At 36.9% G+C, this 24,059-nt stretch overlaps 1 protein-coding gene across 1 annotated transcript; it reads right to left on the bottom strand.

Moving 5' to 3' along the window:
• Window positions 1-1,746: 1,746 nt before the first annotated feature.
• On the bottom strand, window positions 1,747-21,956 carry LOC104000745 (mediator of RNA polymerase II transcription subunit 12). The gene is made up of 14 exons (XM_009381487.3): window positions 21,845-21,956; window positions 21,649-21,751; window positions 20,447-20,597; window positions 20,254-20,313; window positions 19,820-19,925; window positions 18,149-18,220; window positions 14,849-14,902; window positions 14,614-14,721; window positions 13,937-14,086; window positions 13,483-13,833; window positions 11,038-13,367; window positions 6,784-9,363; window positions 3,844-4,150; window positions 1,747-2,470 (listed from the first exon to the last, which is right to left on the bottom strand). Exons 3-14 carry the CDS (start codon window positions 20,572-20,574, stop codon window positions 2,042-2,044), a joined length of 6,675 nt encoding a protein of 2,224 aa, XP_009379762.2. The 5' UTR covers window positions 20,575-20,597; window positions 21,649-21,751; window positions 21,845-21,956; the 3' UTR covers window positions 1,747-2,041.
• Window positions 21,957-24,059: the final 2,103 nt, after the last annotated feature.

Below are 24,059 nucleotides of genomic sequence, written 5' to 3'. Positions count from 1 at the left end.
CGAGGGTATGCGTTAGATTATGTGATCTTATTTAATTAGGTAAGATATATTATAAATTTGATTATATTTTAATTATGATTATCATCTAATAGAAAGAAAATTCAATTATGATAGGATTCCTTAGTTTAATAGGAGAGATACTCTTAATTATTTATTCTAGACTCTTTGTTCTCACCTATAAATAAACAAGATCTCTTAGGAACTCAACATATATGACAATATATAGAAAAGAGATTACAAATCTACTCTCATCTCTCCTTAGTCCCTATCTTATTGCTTATAGTGATCTTACGAAGGATAGAAAGAGAGGAGGAGAGTTTAATTTATCTTATAAATATGTGCTATTGCTGCTTTTTTATTGGATTACAGAGCGCGTTCTCGCATCAGATAAATGTTTTTTAAATTGTATCAAAAGGTACATAATTCTGATCTTGATATATTGTTATTTGATTTCAGTTCTTAGCATTAAAATTTTTTCGGTTAATAATAGCATAACTATAGTTTTTATTCTTACAATCGGTATCAAAGCCCGTTGTTTTGAAATCAAATACTTTAGATCGTAATAACATATTAGATTTATTTTATATTTAGATTTATTTATAAGTACCTTTCGTTTATAAAAAGGTAATATTTAATTTGGTTATCGATCTATTTTTCTATCTCATCCATCTTGTTCTGTTTATTGGTGATGTAAGGTTCCTCACGAGAGGGCTGGGGATGACATTTTGTCCGTGTTTGATCGATGGGTTACCATTAGCAACTTCTTATCGGCAACGGCCTCCGTTGGTCGTCAGCCGCAGACTAGACAAGCGGCTGCAACAAATCTGATAGTGGAAGTGCTGCAACGACACCGTTGCATGTAGTGATTGCCACCGTCAGCGACAGCCACCTTGGATGGCATCGCTTCTATCTACGATGGTAGGATTTGGCCACAACCGACTGTGTAGTAGCACAACAAGGTAGTAGTTCTACTAGGCACTAACCTTGATCGACAACGAAAAGGGCGGTGAATACGGCCGCAACGACAAGTGACGACCTCCAATGGTCATCGGCCTTGTTGGGTACGCCACTGCCTGCAAGTGCCGGACAATAATGAGCGACGACGGTCGGCGCCACATGAGGCGGTTGCACGCCTGTGTATGGTGATCTATGGGCGATGACTCCATTGCTTTGCCTGGCAACATTGGATGCTAGTGAGGAGCAATGACTGCATGCCTATGCACGTCACGAAGTATATAGGGAGCGTGGTTGGTTGATGGTACTGCGTCACTAGCCCAGGGGGAATGGGACGTTGATGAGGAGTCGTAGCGACGTGACTGTGAACGCCGAACGGTGGATGATGGCTACGCACCATGGCGACCATAGGCCACGCAGGCAAAGGTTGCAACGATTGAGAAGACGAAAGGGGATTAAGGTTTTTCACCCATTAAAAGACTAATTTTCCCTTTTGAAATCTTTTAATTCCAATTGAGGTTTTTCTTGATAGTTTATCCTTCGAAAATTAAATATTTTTAACTTATGTCCTCAACTATAAAATTTGATCAATTTGACATACTTTAACTATGAGAAGATAAAAGCATCAAAATCAGCAATTAAGCATTAGCACAATACAAACTCAGAATGGACAGCCGTGCTAACCGTGAATCTTCCAACTATTTTTGCCACAAGCTTACTACACATACCGCTTAGCTTTTTATCTTTCACAGTGCAGCATTACAAGAAAGGAATGAGAAATGGAGAGCCACAGTCTGTTAATTGGATATTTTACTCGCTCCTCTGAGGGAAAAATAATTGTCATATGTATATACAACAACACGTGAACAGCATGGCAGTGAAACTGAGGGTGATGGTGTTGTGTTAGTCTATATTCTGGCCAGTCATATGGCATGACCGACTGGCAATTTCCTAATACAAAACACCCTCAAGTTTATTCTGTGCCCATGCGTGCGAACAAGCAAGCGACAACAGAGCTCGATGGATTGATCGATGTGAAAGCCACTGACATGCCGCCAATGTTCGATTGTCAAATAATTGTACAACTTCAGCTATCCTCGTCAAGGGGGCCGATGTAAGTAAGGTCTGTTCTCCTCACCCTTACAGTACCCTTGAGCCAGCAACAGGCCTTGAGATTGGAATGGTCCCCATTAGTACTACCCATATTGCTGCTATTGTTTGAGGCAGAAGCAGAATTCGTGCCATCTTCCAGCAGCGTCCATGGGTCAATTTCCATGTCCATGTCCTGCAAAGCTGAACTCTTGCTCTTGCCAGGAAAATTATAAGTCAAGGCAGGGATACTTCTTTGATGAGTGCCTGGATTGAGATTGCTGGGCTGAAGCAATGTGTGCGCCACTGAGGGTAACACTGGAAGGTGGCAAGGAGCCATAAACGAAAGTGATGGAGAGAGAAATGGCATGGCGGTTTGGATACGCCAACGGATTGATGCAGGCAACTCCATGCGATCCAAGTCATTCTGCAAGATTTAAAGCATGAAACTATAATAAACGACTATACAAGAAAAAGTAATAATCAATAGCGCTATTGGATGAGCCATCAACTTCTGATGTGAAGAAAGATAATTATGAGGATGATTGCAGTAACCATTGAAGAATTATATAGGGGAAAAACTTAACATATCTCATAGTACCCAAATTCCTAATAAGAAACAGTAGCAGGGACATGCAACTAAGCAATCCGAATGTTAGTTTCACATGATGCTCATACAACAACGAAGTCATACTATTCCAACTATATGGGATTGGCTACTCCCTCTACCGTCCCTTATATCACTAATACTAATATTAATTGTGGCCGGCTAGCCACTCTAACTTCCCTTATATGACTAACATTAATATTAATTGTTTCACTTCTTGTAAGTGACATTTATACTATATGTCTCGTTAGCATATGTTTGTATCATCGTAAATGGTTCTTTTTCATTTTTATTATCTATCGAAGTTACTCCTAATTGTTCAAGAATAAAAACATTTCTATCTAATTATTCATAAATATTTTTTTTCCCTATCTTTCTTACTAAGTTCACACATCCATCACAACATTCTCATCTTAGAAACACTCACATGACGCTTATAACAAAATCAAAATCAAACACAAAAATATTACAGAGAAGAAGTCATAAATTTCCATGTATAAACCTCTGAATGGCTAAAAGATATGCCTTCTCACGACTATGTGCTAAACAAAATCAGTACCAAAGTCATCTGTGTAACTGACTTGCTGCTTGAATCGTTCATACTTCCACGCATAGTAAGAAATCCTTATCCAGATTTTTATAAAGCCAATCCATGGCAAAAATTATGCAAGTTTCTCAGTAAAAGAAAGCACCCACACAAAAAAAATGAGAGAAGAATTTAATTGATTTGATTATAAAATAGAATCTTCAGGAAAATGAAAAGTTAAATTTCCTGATGTAACCAGAAGGAAGACCACTAGAGGTTGTTACTAAAAATTTATAAATCCAGACCCATGATAACACATAATTCCTTCTTCTACTTATAAGATCCAAGTGTATCATAGAAACTACTAACAAAGAGTTCCTTTCTTCTGTTTACGTAGTGATTATTGACTATATTTACTTAATTCCTAAAAATATTTACATAATATCTCAATAATTGACGTTCATTAATGCATAATCTGATAACAACTTAAGGATACACACAATATTTAAAAAGACAATAAATGCAAGGATGACAACCACATTTTTAAAACTAATTTAGGCACTTAAGGGGTGCCTACAACTCATCTGAAAATTTTGCAAACAACTTTCACCTGCTTTACAAAAAAAACAATAGTACTAAAAATAATCAAATGCAGTAGCTAACTAACCTGCAAATTCTCTGCTGCCTCACGATCAAATGCAGAAATATCACGAGCTTTGATGGCTGATTTGGTGACAGACTTGGATTTTAGCCAACTTGCCTTGTAGCTGCTCAGCAAACCATGCAGAATGGCTAACAACCTATCAAACAGACTATCACTGGAATGATCCAACAAGGAAGCTTCAATGGGAGAATCCAACTCCCTTTTCAAAGGATCCATATGTATGGTTGAAGGGCATACATCTGCATCCTCATATACCAGACGTTTTCCAAGCAAACGAAGTATGATAGGAGCAAGCATCTGCCTCATGTTCCTACAAAAAATTAAACAAGAATCTCAGGACAAAGAAAACCCATTAAGCTGTGGAAAATAATATTTGCAGAAAGAAGATGAAGAAACTAAGAAGTTGAAAAACAATAATTGCTAAAATAACAGAGGTAAATCAACTGATAGACAATCTGTTATAATAAAGTATGTCATGTCCACAAACATTAGACAAATAGCAACACATGCAAAGAAAAGGTGAGTTTACACTGATTGGAAATGAGCAAATCCAATATGAACTCACATTATGTACTGGGAACAATTGACCTTATCTTTGTTAAGAATATTTTATCTCAGTATAACAAAAGAAAAAGAAAAAACAGATTTCCTTCAGTAAAGATACATACAAAAAGGCTATCCTCTCCAGCCTCATGTCCAAAATTTAACCAAATTAAGTTGGTCTGGATTAGGATAACTTGCTAGATCAAAAGTAAAATCTCATATATAGAGACATGAATAAGGATATGGACCTGAACCTACGGCTGAAGCTGTAAATTCACCAAGCTATTTAGATGAGCTAAGCTAGTATAGATCCAGACATAGAACAATTACTACTACCACTGAAACTGTGAAATCCCAAATACTTGGGGTCGGTTACATGGATATTTTGTGGTCATTGAACTATGTAAAAGGCAATATCTTCAATTTTTATTTATAGTTTATAGTAAGATCTTATATCTCCCTCTACCTCTCCCCATGTAACCTATACCGATTGTCTCACCTCAACTAACAAAAGAAGTAGACAATATTCCAATTCCAACAAAGTAATGAAAGCAGACATGAATGATGAAAAATATCAAAAATAGAAAAGAACACTTAGTGGTAGAAAATAATCCATGCTTTTGACATGACATAGAAGAATCATAATTCCTTTCAACTAACAACTAAAACATGCTAAAAAATTCATATCGATCACAAAAGTTTAGATTTAAAATTTGCTTTGCCCATTATATGCAAATATTTTCCCTCTTCTAGCTTGTTTTTATGTTTGCTTTATGCACCAAAGTACGAAATATACTTGTTTATCATACATAATCAAACATATCTTTCATAGTATTAAGCCTAAGCATCCTTGTTTACTGCTCAAGAGCTACCTTAGGGAACCAAGCAGTTACTTGTGACAACAAATACACATATAAAATACATTAGTCTTCATTCAGCATAGGGGAAGCACATCAATCCAATCCCTTCATTAAAAAGATATAAAGCCTTTAAGATGCTATAAAACAAAATCCAGATGTTATGGAGTCCTTGGCTACAACTTAAATCATCTGAAAATTAGCAATGATATGCCATAGTCTTCCGACCATATCACTAAAAGTTGTAACATGTAACAAGCAGATTTCAATTAATTTGGGGACTCAATGAACTCACCAAATCAAAAGGTTATGCAATACAATTTGTAGCTTCACATGCTGGAGCAATTTAATACAAATTCAAGGAGCTTATAGAAGTCAAAAGGCATTTAGAAGCTCTGAGGCACACCGTGAACAGTCCAGATGTGTAAAACTAGGAAGCCTTATGAGGCTTCCTAGTGCAGAGTACAAGCATGTGATAGGTGAGTGAGTGCCTCTGGTGCCACTGGTAGAGCCTTCTTGCAGAGCCAAGTGGCTTGGGACCCTTTTATGCAACCTACAGCGCATTCAAGGCTTCGTAAGTTCACCTCCAGCCCAATCACACTCTCCACTGATTAGACGCAAGTGTGAGGACTCAGGACCAACCCAAAGATCCTTATGTATGAAGACTAGAAATATTATGTGATCACAGTTACCTCATGTTCTAAATGCACAAATCTCAGTTCAGAGAAGTATGACAAGCAATTTCAAGAAAGAAATTGATATTTGATCTATATAACTTTCAGTTGGAAACCATGACCACATTAAAACAGAATTTGGCCATGTACAAGGATAGGTATTGTGTAGCCCTTTTTAAAATATGTAGATATTTAATAACCAGGTAACGTATATCTAGGAGTCAGTAATTACAAGTAAAAAGTTCTCAATCATATGCATTCTTTTCCAACCCTTCACCACCTTAGTCATGCAGGAACCAAGGATTGAAATCTCCATCGGTGACCACCATCCCATACATGGACCAACCTGAACCAAGCGGTTCAGTCCAGTATATAATATATATTTTTTCTCTAGGGTTACTGACCAGGGATGTCCAATTTCTCATGCTCGCAACAAGGCCCGTGCAACACACCGCCCACCTGCTGATACACCTCTGCCTCCTACTCCGCCGCCTCCTCTTCCTTGTCTTTTTCCTTCTAACATCTTCCTCCTCCACCACCTCCTCTTCCTCCACTCTCTGTCCTCTTCTCCTGTTCTTCCTTCCTCCAGAGGTTCCTGTTCTTCCGTCCTCTTCCTCCTCCTTCTTCCTCCTTTTGCTTCACCACCTCCTCTTCTTCTAACACTAAGGATATATTATACTATTGCAATCGCTGAAGTTGCCATAGTGTATTAAACACCACCTATCACATGGTGAGCATAGACAAAATGGAACTGCTAAAACTAACAGCTAAATAATAAATACAAAAGGAGAAATTATGTTAATGAAATCAATCAACAAACTTGTTACTAAATAATAATGAAAAAAGATACTTTAGATGTTTACAATTACCTATCCTCGTAAATAATAGGAAGCAATCTCAGTAGGAATTGCAGACGTAGGGACAATGAAATCTTCAGAGCAGCAGCAGATGGTGGGACAGAATCAATTGGTCGCCTACCAAGGACAGGGCTTCCACCTCGGATACCTTTACGACTGTTTCCTTTGTTTGAAGAAGCCTCAGAATTCAGGCTAGATTTAAAACCATTGGGTGTTACTGTATTAATTTGTTGATCAATAGCTCCCATCTGTTTGATTAACTCATTGGCAAATAAATTGCGTAACTCACTCGAACTGCGGTCTATGCATGGCAATATTAGTTCTGCAAGAGCTTTCTCAGTTTTATGCTGCTGACTTGGACTGAAACCTTCGGCATCCATATTATGGATCACTTTGGAAAACATCTTAACATCAATGCTCTCCTCAACAACCTCCCCTTCTTCAACAGAAATGGCTTCAAACTTTCTCTTATCCCCTCTATTAGTTGTTGCATCAGATAAAGAACTTGACCAGCCCCATGGTTTCCAAAAACGTGCTTTAATTGGGAAGCCTTTCCTCTGAGCAACAAATATAAGTTGTTGCCTTATCGATTTGCGTCCCAGAAGAACATCTGGACCAGCTAAAATCCACTTTGTATCCATTACCAGTGACTCTTGAAGTAATTTTCCAAGCAGGTGGACAACCTCCGAATAAAGAGGAGCAGCTTCAGGCCTGACAATTATCCGTGACAGAATAATTTCAGTAAATTTCTTTTCACTTTCAGAAAGTACAAAATTGTCAGCACTAGGAGATAAGGATCGAATTGCCTCAGCAAAGGACATGTTGTGAGTTTCAAATTTCTCTATAAGAGCTTGCTCATTCAGAAGTAGCCTCAACTCTACCCACTGCCAGTGAAACTTAGCAGGTTGCAGAGTATCTAAAACGTGCACGAGCTGATCCAAAAGCTTTCCCTCAACTTCAGAATATGATCTAGGTTCAGCAGGCCCAGCAACCCATGTCCCATCTTCACGCATAACTGAAAATGCTGGCATTTTGCAATCGATTAGCATATTCAGAAACAGCCGCGCACGAAGTGGAACAAATGCCATTGTTTTCAAATGTTTATCTGGATTATGCGATTCAAGCATTGCAGCAAACTCAGAATCGCCAGAATCAGTAGCCAGTATATCATAAAATCCATGAGTGTTTCGAAAAAATAGATCTCGAAATGGCTTGTGCCTGATTGCATCACCAATGGCCACTAAAAAACTTCGGTATAGTTGGAAATCTTCATGGTTCGCAATATTGCTATTGAAGATATATGGCCTCCATATTACCATTGCAAAAATGGAATATGCAGGAGAGAAAACTACACTGAGTGAAAGTACTCGCTGCAATCTTGAAAGAGCTACAATATATGATTCACCAAGCATCTCTGCGACAAGCCCATCAAAAACAGTTCTGCAGTTTCCAACCAGAAGCCGAAACCAATGTACATATACATCAATGCAGTGGTCCAACTTCATCGTGCCAATAGAACGGGAGATGCCATTTGAACTGGATCTTGCGCTTCGTATAAACTGCAGAACATCCAAGCCTTCTTTTAATCTAAAGGCTGTTATCATCCTATCTAGGCTACTAACTCCATGAACAATAGCACCAATAACTAGTGCAGATACAGCTGCTGCAGCTTTCGCAGTTCTTCCGACAATGAGTTTTGTAGAACTGTTCAGAAGTTCATTTGAATGATCTTGATATATATCATGTATTTCAGAAGACAATTGAAATTGATTTCGGTGGGCCTTTCCAGGAGCAAAAGCTGTTGAAATAACTGAAGAAGCTTCAGCAGCTAATGCTATCTCAAATACACGGCTCAGACGGTTGCCAAGGGCTTCTTTTAGCAGGCAGAGGGAAAATATATGAATCTGTAAGATGTGCCTAAAACAATTTAGTGAATTTAATGAGGATGAAAAGCTTTGGTAATTACTGCTTGCTGTGGAATCTGGCAGTTTTGCAATAGCTAGTCCTATGCTACCAACAATGGCAGACACAGCAGAAGCCACTACACAGGGATCTCCATCTGGAGTTGCACCACCATTTTGTCTGATACAATCCACAAGGCCCAAAACGATATCATGAGCTATTTGGTAACTATCATCCCATTTTTCAAGGGAGTGGTTTCTGGGAGTAGCAACCGCAGACAATTTTCTTTCCTTTCCATAAAAGTAGTGGACAGCACCCTCAACATGTCGCTGCACTAACTCTTTCATGTTTGTACCAGTTCTAGACATCCTAGCATTAATTTTCTGACGAATATGTTCATCAGTTTCTGTGATACCTGCTGGGACACCCGAAAAATACATAAATTCATCATCCACAGACCGTCCAGTTTCCAGTTCTGCGAGAAGCCTTTGATCACATGTAGCTCGAAACTTTTTTTCCCACCTCAACACATTTGTCACATTTTTATATTTCTTCAATAAATACCGTGCATAAGCAAAAGTAACAGCACCAGAAGGTCTTCCATTTGATGTCATCATCGTCAAACTACGATGAACTAAAGCAGTCAAGACTTCAGGTAAGACATCTGCAGCTCGAAGCACATTCTCATACCTGAACAAGGTAAAATATTCAAAGTAAACTGAAATCAGCCACAATGTAAGTCCCAACATATCACACTGGTTTCGATTTACAAGATAATGATATACCACAAAAACAACATAACCAACCAAGTAGAACAACTTATAGAAGATGATATTATGAAAAAAAAATACTCCATGAATCGAATTATGAGAACTTCAAGGAAATTTAGCTTTAACTTAAAGATTATAATATGACTTCAACTCTTATAAGTTAATACATACCAAGCAATACAAACCCATTGACAAATTAAATCCTAAAATTCAAAACATGCAGCAAGTCTCAGATGCAGAAATTCCATCCATCAATATAATCAAACTGATAAATTCATAAACATGTGAAACCAATCGAGACCCCAACATGGGTTGCATAAGGAGAAAACAAAATTTCCTTAATATCATGACAATACAATTTCACAACATTGTTCCACATTTGAATCAGTTGGACCACACTCCACAAATGATACTGCCAAATACCAAGGCCAAGCATGATTACCAATTTGAAATCCCTAGGAAGCATCAAGTTCTGCCCATCAACCACCAGCACCACCTTAACCAGCAACTAAGCTCCCTTTTTCCCCATCTCACCAATGAATGCCTCTCAAGGAATTGACTTTGATAAACAGATAATAATCTTACAACACATTTTTTCTATTGTGCAGCAAAGTAGATCTTAAACAGTAAGTAAAACAAGGAGTAAATCTAGCATGATATGAATGATAGGAGGGTGGATAAAGATATGAGAACCCACAAGTTGACGATGGGCAAATATTAAAGCACTTCAAGGTCATTAGCCAACAGTCTTATTATAATACAGTACCTAAACAAGGTTAAAAAACTTCATTCCATTTTCATGAAATATTGTACCTACAACGAACTTAAAATACAAAATTGCTTGTTAATCTATACTCCTAATTGGAAAGAGAGTTGTGGCACCTTATTCTTTTGACAAAAATAAAAAAATTAACATAAAAAAACAAATTGCTTTTTTTAATGCACCACATTGATAATGAATTTAGCACATCCAAAGGATTAAAAGAAGCCCAGAATGGAGTTTAGCTTTTCCAGTCAACAGGATACAACTTAGCACCATCCAACCTACATTCAAAAGCTAGTAAACAAACTTATATCTCAAACTTGTAAATATGCATCAATATCTTATATTTAAATCTAGTCTACTTAAAGTAAATACTCTCATTCGCCATACACATTTTTCTCATATACCCTGATTGTCTTACCTTTTGTGAGTGTTTCCTTAAGAATTAAATCAGAAAAAAAACATATGAAAGAGGCTGTATTCGGAGCATTTATCTTGGAAAGAGACAGAGTGATCACAAAACATGCAAAATTATAATACAAATTGAAAATAGAGGGTCTCTTATAAGTCAGATCAAAAGGAAAAGCACCAGCAATGAGAAAAAGTCATCAATAGATCTTAGTCATCAATAAACTAGATCTGATAAGATCCAACTGACAAGAACCAGATAAGCCAGGCTAATACATTTGTAAAAAATAAAGGCAATAACAGAAAAAGAATAACGAACAGAAGTCAACAATATATTTCTCCTGATCAGGATATTCCACCAAGGGCATATTGGTATTGAAAAAATATTCAGGCAACAGTAAAATAACTAACAAACCCAAGTACCTTTGAAGGGAAGACAAGAGAAATGCTTCGCCCACCTGGCATACTTGGTCTCTGTTTTTAGGCAACATGGAATTCCTTACACCCTGCACAAGAGTCCTTGAGCCACAAAGTACTTTCGGTAACAACCATATCAGGAACTTTACTGCAGACAGTAAGTCACCAGAAATATCCAAAATATAAAGAATGGATAAGAGTTCATCTTCACCTATCCTCCATCCTACAGTGTTTCTATCATCGGGCACAGGAGCAGAATAAACATCAGTAAAATTGCTTGCTTTGGAAGGCGTTCTTTCATTTCCTCCAACAAGTTGCCTAATGGATTTGAGCAACCAAATTGAGATTGATCTCCTCTCGAGCAATCTTAGCTGCTTCAAGGCCTTACCAATATCACTTCGGCGTCCTGATATCATATGGTTGACATCTTTTGGAACCTCACCTTCAGTGACAGATCTGTGGTGGGGACAGCTCACTTTGTTGTCACATACATGGCTAGTAGATGCCCCCAGGCTACTGTCAATCCTTGTAGCTGCTAGCTGTGCTAGAGATTGTGTTTTACGCACAATCTTTTGCCTACCCCTTGAGGTTTGTTTAGTTAACTTAGATGGTAGTTCAACCTTCAAGGACTCCTGGAACTTAGGTCCCTTCTTTGCCCACCAATTGTCTTCATCATCTGAATGATTAAAAGAAAACCCTTGTAGGGCAGAGCTCCTATCATCGATTAGCTTTTTCCTCTTTCTTTTTCTAAATTCCTCGCAGCCAGATGTCCCTTCTGTCAAATCAACTTTGCTCTCTAAAGAGTCTAATGTGCTTTTTAAAATGCCTTGGGATTCATCTGCAGAAGTTTCTATTGGCATGGAAAACGGGTGAGGAAAATGCAGAAAACATGAAAGTAAAGCCTTCATTTCTGTTACTTGGCCCTTCACCTTCCCATGATTGTCATCTCCTAAAGAAGATGAGTGATCTGTATCTTTTTGCAAAGAAAAGATTGAACAAATATCACCTCTAGAATTTAAATGATTGGATTTACTGCTCAAGAATCCACGAAGCAATAGTTGACGCTCACTTGAGTAAGCATGAACAATTTCATGTAACAAGGGGACTTCTGCAATTCTTGCTTCTTCTAAAAGATCAAACAAACAGGATCCAGGCAGCTGCTGCAGAATTCTTCGGTGTCTTCTTTGCCTTTGTAGATCTAACGAGTTTTCATTCTTATCCATAATTCCACTAACAATAAGCTGTCTTACATAAGCCGGTGGATAAAATATGCCGTTACTAATTAGTTCCAAAAGGAAAATTTCAACACCCCTGAAACTTCCCGCTTTCCCTATCTCATGCTGGTCTAGCCAACACACAATAACATCATGCAGCAGACCAGGACTCCGAAAGATGTCTCTTCTGCTCTTCCTATAATATATACTACTTAAATTATTTCTAAGAACAAATGCATTTTCCACCGCTGTTCCATCCAACAAACTATCATTATCAGAGGTAGTTTTTCCGTTTGTACCAAGCGCCATAACATTTCCATCCCTAGACTGTGCAAAGTTATATAAATCTTCCATCTTAAGCTTTAGAAGCAATACTGCAAAATATATTTGTGAAAAATCATTCCTTCCAGTCAATTTCAGGTTATGAGGCATGGAAGTACGGAAATCCCGATAATTACATGTGGCCCACTCGCAGAGAAAAAATATAGAGCAAATAACAGATGAACCAATGGTCCCAATCCACTTCAACGAAGATCTCAAACAAGGACTGACTTCTTCTAGCCACCTTTCTTCGATAGCCACATCAGACAAGTATTCAAAAAGAGAATTATAAGCAAGTATTACATCTCCTGTCATTAGGGCTTTATCCAAGGCTTGTAGAACCTCAGCAGCACCATGAGCTTGAAGGATAGGGTTCACATTTTTTGACAGATTAGAAGCACGTTCCTGAATAGAGGAAGTGACATACCCACACGACAAGTAACGAAGATAAGCATCTTCTGTATCAAACTGCACATTATCGGCAGAGTCATGTAACTTCAGGAATGCATTTCTGCAGCGTAGATCAGGAACAACACAGGATGGCAGAGGGAAGCAATCCAAGGCAACAAATGTATCAGGTACAACAATTACCAAGTATCGCACGATCTCAACCATAGCATCCACAAGGAATGACTTTTGTGAAGTGTCCACTGAACTTGAACAACTGGAAGATAGATCATGTATTCTTCGAACAAAGAGTTCCACAAACATACGTATGTATGTCTGTGAGAGTGCAATGCTCTCAATCACATCAAACAGAACAGGAAATAGCAACTCTAAGACCTCTGGTGATTCCTTCTCCTGAATGGAATAGATTAGACAAGCATTAAATACTACAAGGATCCATCAGAAGCATTTGAACTTCTACAAGATCTATTATAGTTCCAGTTTTCAGCCCAAACAAGAGTTGAATTACCTGAATTTGATTGTAGACTAACTCAATAATAGGAGAGGGAAGAAGCAAGCCTTCTGCAAGATGCCACTGTACAAGGCGGAGCATATACCACCACTTGAAGTGCAGTGAAGGCTCCTCGGCATCAGGAGAAGAGAATGATTCATTTTTCTGTGGAGCACGATAAGACATGGCCATAGTATTTTGTGATGACTGATTTCTAACAGGTGTAGGCACATTAGAACCATCTTTTGGGAAAATTTCATCCAAGAGTTGCTGTAGGTACTCGACAACATCTTTAGACCACAGGTCAGATCGAGCAAACTGTGCTTTATCTGGAGTCCCTGATGAAACACTGGAAGAGGCCAGTCGAACCTATAAAGACCAAGAACTAAATAAATGGATACATGCATATTTAAGTTGAAAAATAGAATTGCTGCAAAGTAACCCATATATATGATTTAACATAGTTTTCAACCTGGTTAAGATAGGTAACTTTTATAAACCATGTCGCCCTCAATAATGGAACATTATAACGAATAAGAACTTCGAAAAGAGCTTTCCGCCTATAACCATGTGGAACATGTTCAGCTAATGAGTGCAATCGTTTATGCTGTTGTGATAAAGCCTGCTCAGAAAACATGGGAAGTCAGCATGTTCACAACTCATAAATGTCTATAATGCAGAGCAAGTAGATGATCAACAGTATTGGAAAATTGCAAAATGAGATGTAATTAGTAACCAGAATAAGAGTAAGCACAAAATGGCAACTCCAAAAGATGCCACCGCTTGAAAAATAGATGGAAAAGAAAAACAAAAAAATCATATGCTTAGCATAAGGTATATTTAAAAAAAGAATGAACTGGGAAAACAGACTCAATTTAACAAAAGATCTTGTTTCGTTGCCAAAATGCAAGAAAACAGAAGAATTAATTATCAGTTGTTGCTAAAACTACAAGGAAGATCTATGTATGTAGAGATGTCTACAAATATGTCATCAGAACAAACGACCTAAATTAGACTTTCTGATACCAAAATCTAAAACCATGATGAAATAATAAGTTACAAGAAATAATTTAAAAGAAAAGGCCCAAGTTTCAACAAAATCTATATTGTAATAATGAAAATAGGGTCTCAGCAAAAATGATCATAAACCTCAATCCACTTCCTGCGGCTGTCCTCATTAGATGCCCTTTGCTCAGGAAAGGCACCAGCTTTTGTTACTAATGGCCCGGAAAGAGGCACTCCATAAACCTGTCCAGCCTGTTGTAAGATTAGAAAATAAAGAATCACTTTAACAGTGTAATGCAGAATACAGATTATACTCCAAGTTACATAAATATAACTATAGACTTTATATTGTATCATGTGACAAAATATAAGTAATTACCTTACGCTTTAGAGCACGAGATTCATTGATAGCCCTCAGTCGCTTCCGTAATGCCTGCAAAACAAGAGCAATAGACATGCTAGTTTAAGATGTATCTTTGACCAAGCACAGGTCACTATTAGCATATATAACTACTGAGATAACAGACATATTTAAAGCACCCGTCGGGTCAACGTAAGGCAGAAATCTCCACTAAAAACATGATTTTATGTTTCTGACACCATGATCCAAGTCAGACCATAGGTCCCATTGAAATGAGGAACCACAGTCAAAACTTGCCATATTTATCATAACATTGCAAAAAATAAAATTTACTTTTCTTTTCTGATTTAGAATCCTTCTTGAAACTGCACTATATAGAGGTTACTCTAACAAATATTATAAAGTAGGTAAACTTTACAAAAATTTAACAGAAGACTGTTTCCCACTTCATCCTTTTTTTAAGTCACTACAACCACATAACTCTATTTTCTATCTTCTGTAAACTTTGCAGATAGCAATCTTGCACAATTACTAGGAAGTGATCATTGGAAAGACGACCTGTCAATTTCAAAGCCAGAAGATGGAAAAAAAATAGAAGGTTTCCATATGAGCACCAAAATTTTTTTTGCTATACAAGTCTCTCAATCATTTATTGATCTTATTTCTCAATTTTTTTTTTACATAAATGGTTCCAAGCCCTTCTTTGAGTATTAGTCATGTCTTTGTGGATTACGAATAAGATTCTTTTACATTTTTTACAAGTCTATAGCATTAAAAACACTCTGAAGTATGATCATTCTAAAAACATCGAAGTCCCTTCAAATGCGCTGAGGGTATATTTTGTATGTTCTCTTATCACATTAATTACATTTTACAAGATATCAGTTTACGTTACTTTTCTGAAAAGTCACTCAATATTTATCACCTAAATTATATTTCCTTTTGCTAGTGGTCCCCTAAAAATTTTTTGTTATTTGCATATATGTCACGCAAGATACCTTTGAGGTATTCAGACAAAAAAAAAACAAAAAGCAAACTTGGCATCACAGCAAAGTTGCTCTTTTGTGTGAACCATGATCAAGTCATAGAAACTGCCTTTGCTTGTAAGAAAATGTTTATACTAATCCTTCCAAAATCACTGTGCGGCCTTCACTAGTTCATCAGACAACATGACTGTCTTTGCATATTATGTGATATTATGACCCTCAACTTTTGCATATTAGTTCTTCAAAAATATACAATGTGGGTCTTAAGAGCGACCATATTCTTCTTTCGGTATTTTTATATATTAGACCCTTAATATCTTTATTTACAAATAAGTTCCTCATCTTGTTTATACACACTTCTATGAAATTGCTAACATATTCTTTATCAGTGTACAATTCCTTTAATGCTAACTACTTACATAGTAACAGATCATAGGTTCTTCCCCAATATTTGGTAATGTATATTCCATTAAAAATTAAGAAAAACATCTTTTTACTACAGTAAAGTTCATTGTTCCTGAATACCCTAAAAAAGTAATAAAAATATGAATACACAAAAAAAAAAGTGTTTTCAACAGTTGGTATGTCCTCCTCGTTATTTTAATTATAGATAAGTTTAAGCACAATATTCCTTAAATTATGTACCTCACTGATAACACAATTATGACAGTAGCATTAAGCCATTAACCATGAAACCCAATTTCAAATTTTCCAGTGGTCTCATTAAATTCCATAAAAAAATTGTCCATGCAACACCAAACATATATCCCCAGTATCTCTTTTATTTCGATATTAGTATTTCTGCATGCACATGCCCTCTAGTATATATTTGTGCCAAACATACATATACACAAGTCTAGGTTTGTGATATATAGATGAAACTTGTATGAACATGCATACGTTTAGGTATAGATGTGCATAAGAGAAAGAAAAATAGTTGCTATATCTAGCACACAAGTTGCTGCACATCCACTAATATAACACATTTTCTAGTGAGTCACTAATATCAGCAACTCGTGACTTATATGCATACATTATCAATGTTCCCAAAATATTAAGTATGTATTCTTGAATGGAAGTAGTAATCTTGGACATACAGAACTGCTACATGTACAACTCTAATATAAATACACAAATAGCACCACAGTTCGACATTTCAAAATCCAAAAGTTTTTCACCTTGCTACTTCTGTATATCCACAAACACACAAGTGAGAGAAAAAATTCTGAATCTGTCATGGCCAGTTAGAATCAAGCTGAAGAAATTACACAAGCTTCAAAAGCCTTCCAATTATCAGCCCTCACCCTTAATGATAAAATATGTGGGTTAGCAAGGCACATCTGCTACATAACCTCAGAGCCACCAGAGACCTCCTTGAAGACATTGGTGACCAAAAAATCTAACCATCGACTTTTTTTCATTGACCTCTCTTCTATAAACTCCATTCAACTTCCAAGGCACCAAATAACTACCAGAAGATATTAGAAACCGAGAAACAATGCATCCTTTTTCTTTCCTCTCCTCCATAACCTCTATTTTGTAACCTCAAAGCAACCAAAGACCTACTGGAAGACACTGACTTGGTAGTCTAAGAATCTAAGCCTTTATTTTCTTTCCTCCCCTATCTTTTTTTTTAACACCTCTTCCTATTTTGTGCATCTAGCCAGTGACGCGCATAGCATAACATGTGCAGACAGTGCACACTATCTCAGAGGGCAGCAATTTAATTCTTTTCTAAAAAACCGTGTACAAGTGAACCAACACTGAAATTAATCCAAGCCAGAACAACATATACAATATCTCTTCATAACTTTCAAATATTTTAATTGGTCCAAAAGTAGTGATCTAAGGCTACATAGTCAAGTTATGAGAAAAAGTTTCTTGGTATTTTGGACCCAGAAATAAAGTGGCCTGTACAACCCTTCAACTGCCCTTCAACCCTTAAAATTAGGACATAACATCATATATTCTTTGAGCTATAGTTATTAAGGATGGTATCGGAAGTTAATTCATCAAAGGGTTGGAGTTAGGAAGAATATCTGACTAAATTCTGAGTGTTCTATCAAGTTTTAGATGAAGTGGTTGTATATATCATCCTCAGACAAGTCCACCTAAAGGAATATAAACTCATACGAAATTTCAAGAGGCAGGAATCCAAAGATGAGTTATCTATAGATATGCTACTTTTTCTTTCCAAAATAGATGTGTTACTTCAATGGAAATGAGCCAAGAATGATTTTTGCTAAGGCTACTGATCTACAAGCCTGGTATCAGTCATCATAACAATAACAAGCATCATAAGTCAAAACTATATCAAATAATTAAATCTGACCTCTTTGTACTTCACAATGTACTCGGGTTTTGAGAAACTTGAACCTTGACACAATGCAATTTCACGGGCTTCCTGAAACAATAGAAGATACAAAATGTTAGCCTGAGAAATAGTTAGAGTGATGTATTATGAATAAGGATTAAAAAATCAATAGAAGCAGGAAATTTTTTGTCAAAGTAAATCCAAAATCTAAAACGATAATGACATTGAAAATGAATTTATATCTTAAATATGAATTGAAGGGCAAAAACACTAATTAAAACAGAGAAAAAAATTTGAAATAATATCTCCTAGTTTAATTATTTCTTAGCACTGCTTATTTAAATGAAAAAAACTGGCTAAAGATCTCTCTATTTGTGCACCAAGGTAAACCTAATATTTCTGTTGAAACAAATCACGTATATTGTACATTTACATGCCACTCTCTATGCCATTTCATGAATATTATAGAATAAGATTGGAAAGGATCTCTTATATACAAGAATACTAATAGAAATCAGAAAAGATAACAAACAGATTGTTGGTCAAAACTAGCCATGTAGGTATCTATAATAAAGGAATGCAAAGTCAAATGAACACCATGTTCGAGCCAGCCTTATTGCTGGTTTGTTTTGGCTTGTTCCACTTTGTTTAATCACATAAATGCAAAAACTAATCATACACTGATCTCATGGTAGCAAGGCTATTTATGCTAGAGTCTAGAAAGGCACATTATAGCTAGTAGCTACCTTCTCCCCGTCAGTATTTAGTCCGGAACAAGGATTTATTTTCCAAGTCAAAATAGTAACAACACACTGGTACAGTATGACAGCAGGTCCATGAAAACTACTACATGCTCTGTGCCTTTACAGGTGTCTTCATGCATCACTGGTACGTGAATGATCATCTAGCACAATATATGGCTGGTGGCACATCCAACATGTGCTTCTTAGTCCTAGATCCACACTTTTGAGAGAAATATAAAATTTCCATGTAACAAAATAAAGCACTTTTAATGATTTGGTCAAAAGATCCACTGGGTGTAAAAGTAGGAAACATAAAAACTATGCTGTCTAATTTACTTTCTTTTAATTGAAAGGCATATTTTTACCAACAAAGTAAGACTACATAGCAGTGTATATACCACAACCCTAGAAGATAAAGCATGTAAGATCTGTTCAAATTAAAATTCTGCCAGAAAAGGTAACAAATACCTCTGAAACAATTTCATCCTCACATAATCAGAAATCTATAAACGGTTTTATGGTCATACTTAGAAATTTCAAAACCTAATTGGCCAATGCGTATATCTCAAATTCAGATTAAACCATATGAAACAGACAGAATAAAAAGCATCCAAGGATATCTCTTTTGTCTAATACTAGCTTTTGTATTCAAACAACAAACAGGTCTACCTTGCTTTTGAAATAACAAAGAAAAGGGTCACCCCTCTACGGATTCATTTCATGAACAAATTAGAGCAAAACAAGTATATAAAAGAAAAAACCAGACAACCTTTCCCACACCATTTCTCAATCACCTTATAGTTCACATCAAACAGCATAAAGGTCCCAAAAATAATTGAATTGGTTCAGTACATTTATGGTTCAACACTGAGCAAACAACTTTCTCTGTGATAGTTCTAAAAAAAATAATATTGGAGCAAAATGTAAGGTGACAAAGAAAACACACCTCGATTCCTTCAATAGTCTCCTTATATCCAGTCTGTAGGTATTCTCTAGTTAGTGTCTCTTCAGGACAGTTTGGGGTCTGAGGGTAGAAGTCAGGGGGCCCAAGTCTAGAAAATGTAAGATAGTATAAGGATATGACAGCAGCAATACCTTATAAGATATCAAGACATCAGGGATAATAGTAACACGCAGAGTTGCCTAGAAAAAATTAGCTTTCTTTCAGTGTGTAGCAGCTAAGCAGCCAAATAATAGTAAGACTTTGTACAAAGCTAACATGAAGGATAAGGATAGAGGACAAATCAAGCAAATGTGCAAAAAATAAATTACTTTTTTTATTCTATTTCAAACCATATGATAAAATATAACTTAAATCAAGCATTAGACTACCCCAACATGCAAATAATTTTGACTTGAGTTGAAAAGTACAATGTTTACCTGCAATTAAGAGGTTCTTTATCACACTTTATCTTGTAAGGTGCTAGCTGGGACTGCCTCCTGAAAAATCAAAATTGAAGAAATGATAAAACTAGCATAAATAAAACCTATAGGTAACAAGTAAAACAGAGTAGGTTTTCTTTTTCCATGGAAAACAAAGCACCTAACAGGGAACACAATAGACAGCAATCACCTCAGATTCAAAGAAAAGTTGGGTGCTGAAAAAGATGACTCAACCCTGGCGCTGTCTCTTGAAGATGCCCCATTAACAGCATTGTTACTGACTCCATTACCACAGCTAACAGCAGAATGTCGCTGCATTTGTCTTAACAATTCCCAGCATCCTGCATCCAATATCACTGCTGATATGAAAGATGCATACCACAACCCAGTTTAGACTGCTTTCTTAGCCAATATAAATCCATAAAAAACAAGTTGGATGCTGTTATATTGTACCAAAACAGATTCTGAATTGTGTTACATTATCTTAGACTGGCACTCCATTGACTAGGATAACATTTAGTGAATCCATACTCCCAATTTTACAGTGTCCTCAGTCAATGTCAACTAGGGTACTAGTAGACTCTCTCCAAAATAATTGAGAAGAAATTCACTTTCAAGATGCTTCTTGTCAGTTTTTGTCAATGAAATCACAGCAGGGCACACTCTGCTTATGCTGGATTTATAACAGATCACAGCTTGACCACTTCACCTTTCTTCCATTCCAAGTAAAGAAGTATGACCAATGATGAGCAAACTACAGAAGTAAAAAATCACCACAGTGAAGGAAGCCACCAATCTCTATATAACTACCATCAAAAGTATCCAAGCTACCAAATACAACCACAGTCGTTAAATGTGGCAACGAAGAGAACTTCTCCTTGTGAAAAAGGTGAAGTTCTCTGCAGATCAGACCAATATAAGTCAATCAACTGTTCATTTGATATATGCAGTAGTCACATATCCAAAAGTTTTCTAGTGGAGTTCCATCTTCAGCTGAAATGTAAGCTCCTGATCATCGGAATAACACTTAGAACTACCCTACTCTTCAAGCGAAAAAATATATAAGAATATTGATCACCTCCGTCCAAGTTCAACAAAGGAAACGGAGCTAACTTCACTATGAGGAAAAAGAAAAACAGGACCCAAAAAAAACAAGCCAAAAAAATCTTAGAAAAATCAAGAATCAAAAGAACAACTGCCCAATCCACCCAAAAAAGAAGCAAAAATTATCGACCATTTCATCAAAACCACACTGATTCATCCAAATGCGGATACCAGATCCGCAATTCCCCTCCAGAACCGCCGAAATTAAAGCCCGAAAAGGGTTTAAGCCCTCCACAGCCTTCCCTGAAAAAAAAACCACAAGAATAAAGGAAAGCAAGAAAAGCTCACCCGATCCAGAACCACGGAGCTACGGTTCCAAGGCGCCCTCTCTTCAAAGTTCAAAGCACCCCAAAATCCAAAGCTAGGGTTTCGTCCGCGAATCTCCGAAACCCTAGAAAAGCGGCAAACCAACAATTACAAAGAAACCCTAAGAATTAGAAGAAGCATACGGCGAAAGCTAGGTCGGGAGCGCGAGGGGACGAACCTGGAGTAGGAAACAGCGGAAGAGATGATGGAGAGAGAGGAGGAGCCTGAGCCTTTGACTCTTTTTCTCGCTGCTGATGATGACGAAGTGGCATTAGAGAGAGAGAGAGGATCTATTAATGTGCGTGTGGGTATCTGTCACTATGCTTATTATATGATTATGGGGCCCAATAATTAGTGTGGGTGTGTCATCGTGTAACCTGTTGTTGGGACCGTTGGAGTTCCCCTGGCGAGTTGAGGAAGAGAATGGAAGGAATCTGGGATTTAATTGACAAATAATTAACTAAAAATACATTTAATTTATTTAGGGTAAATAATTATGATAACTTTTTAGAATTATCTACTTAAATACCCAAAACCATTGAACCTTCGATCTATATAAATTGAACCGATTCAACTTTCATCAACTTAGATTTAAAATTTTCTAAGGTAATCAAATAATAGAAAGACTAATATAATGATTATGTATATTATATTCCTTCAGGCGTGAAAGTTGGGTTACTCGGACAAACTTCATAACATTACACTTGTAAATGAATAGTGTTATACTGGTGTTGATACACACACACCATGCAAGTTATTTATGATGACTTCTCCTTATCGATGAGGGAGCTAATATGGTTTGTCATGATGACTTCTTATGGGAGAGGTGGTTTGTTGATATGGTCGGTCGATGTAGAGAGCCTGATGGGAGAGGTAGTTTGTTGGAAGTAACTTGATTTTGATATAGTCGTGATGACTTCTTCTTACCTGATGGGAGTTGATATGGTCGATCGATGTAGAGAGCCTGATGGGAGAGGTGGTTTGTTGGAAGTAACCTGATTTTGATATAGTGAAGTTGAGTAAGAGAGCTGGATTCTTCTAGTTGTTGAGTCACCTCCTGGCCACGTCTCCAGACGATGTCGAGGGTCCTGCACAACTGGACAGCATCAAGGGTATCTTGGCTCGACCCCTTCGATGTTTAAGTTAGCGAAAGATGAAGAGGGAGAAAGACAATAGTATGAGTTGTGTAAATGAGAGAATAAATGGTTTTTGCCCGCCTCTCCCTTTTGTCTTGGTTTGGGGCTTAACTTTTATACTTGTGTATCAAGCGGTCTAGACGTGTGTTAACCAAACCCCCCTTTACCCTCTATGGTAGAGGCATTAATAAGGGTAACTTGCTGGTGTGTATCCTTTGACACCTTGAGCGGATCATTGGGGCGCCTTTGAGCTGACTCCCTTGCCACTTTAGGTTAGGCAAGGAGTGGTCCCTCCATCCGTTATCCGGAAGAGAAGATTGGTGAAGTCGGGTCATGCTGTCAATCATTAATACATATGCATGGCTTATGTTAAGATGTCAGCCAAGAGATGGCCGGGGAAGCTGAGGCATGCGGTCAATCATTAATACGAGATATGATTTCTTCAATTACAGTATCAAAGAGTGGGTCTTGCATCATTGTTTATTTATGCTAGACACTGCTTCACATATCATGAATATAAGTATGTCCAAGAAGAAACTAGATGATGTGAACAATGCATACCTATGGCATTGTAGGCTATGTCATATCCATGAGGAAAAGATTCAAAAGTTGCTAAAGGACGGATACCTAGATCCATTCGACTATAAATCATATACAACTTGTTAGCCTTGCCTTTATGGAAAATTGACAAACTCTTCATTTAGTGGAACCGGAGAGAGTACCACTGAGTTGTTGATACTCATACATAGTGATGTATATGATTCGATGCCAACTCATATTATAAATCGTTACTCTTACTTTATTACTTTTACTAATAATTTTTTAATATATGGGCATGTGTACTTGATGAAGTATAAGTCTGATACCTTTAAGAAATTCAAGGAGTATAAAAATGAAGTGGAGAACCAGATTGGAAAGAGTATCAAGACTCTTCGATCAGATTAGGGATGTAGATACTTAAGTATAGAGTTTACCCAATTCCTTAAGAACCATGAAATTTCATCACAATTGATGCCTCCTTATATATCTCAACTTAATGGTGTATCTAAATGGAGGAATCACACGTTGTTAGACATAGTGCGGTCTATGATGAGTTTCACCGACCTACTCATCTCATTCTGAGGATATGCCTTAGAGACCGTAGCTTACTTTCTGAACAGAATTTCAACTAAGTTGATAATGTCTACTCCATATGAGTTATGGAAATGGAAGAAGCATAATCTTAAGGTTTTAAAATTTGCATATATATATATATAT

The sequence above is a fragment of the Musa acuminata genome, chromosome BXJ1-4 (assembly GCF_036884655.1).
Source record: "Musa acuminata AAA Group cultivar baxijiao chromosome BXJ1-4, Cavendish_Baxijiao_AAA, whole genome shotgun sequence".
Taxonomy (NCBI): Eukaryota; Viridiplantae; Streptophyta; class Magnoliopsida; order Zingiberales; family Musaceae; genus Musa; species Musa acuminata.
Note: the sequence above shows the minus strand (reverse complement) of the source record. Positions and strands in the feature narration are given on the sequence as shown.

Bases quoted from the DNA above. Each gene is read 5' to 3' on its own strand.
- LOC104000745 (XM_009381487.3), bottom strand. From the start codon at position 20,574: ATGCAGCGACATTCTGCTGTTAGCTGTGGTAATGGAGTCAGTAACAAT. The intron at 19,926-20,253 runs GTAAACATTGTA...TACATTTTCTAG, and splicing joins AAAGAACCTCTTAATTGCAG to ACTTGGGCCCCCTGACTTCT. The intron at 14,722-14,848 runs GTAATTACTTAT...ATCTTACAACAG, and splicing joins CTCGTGCTCTAAAGCGTAAG to GCTGGACAGGTTTATGGAGT.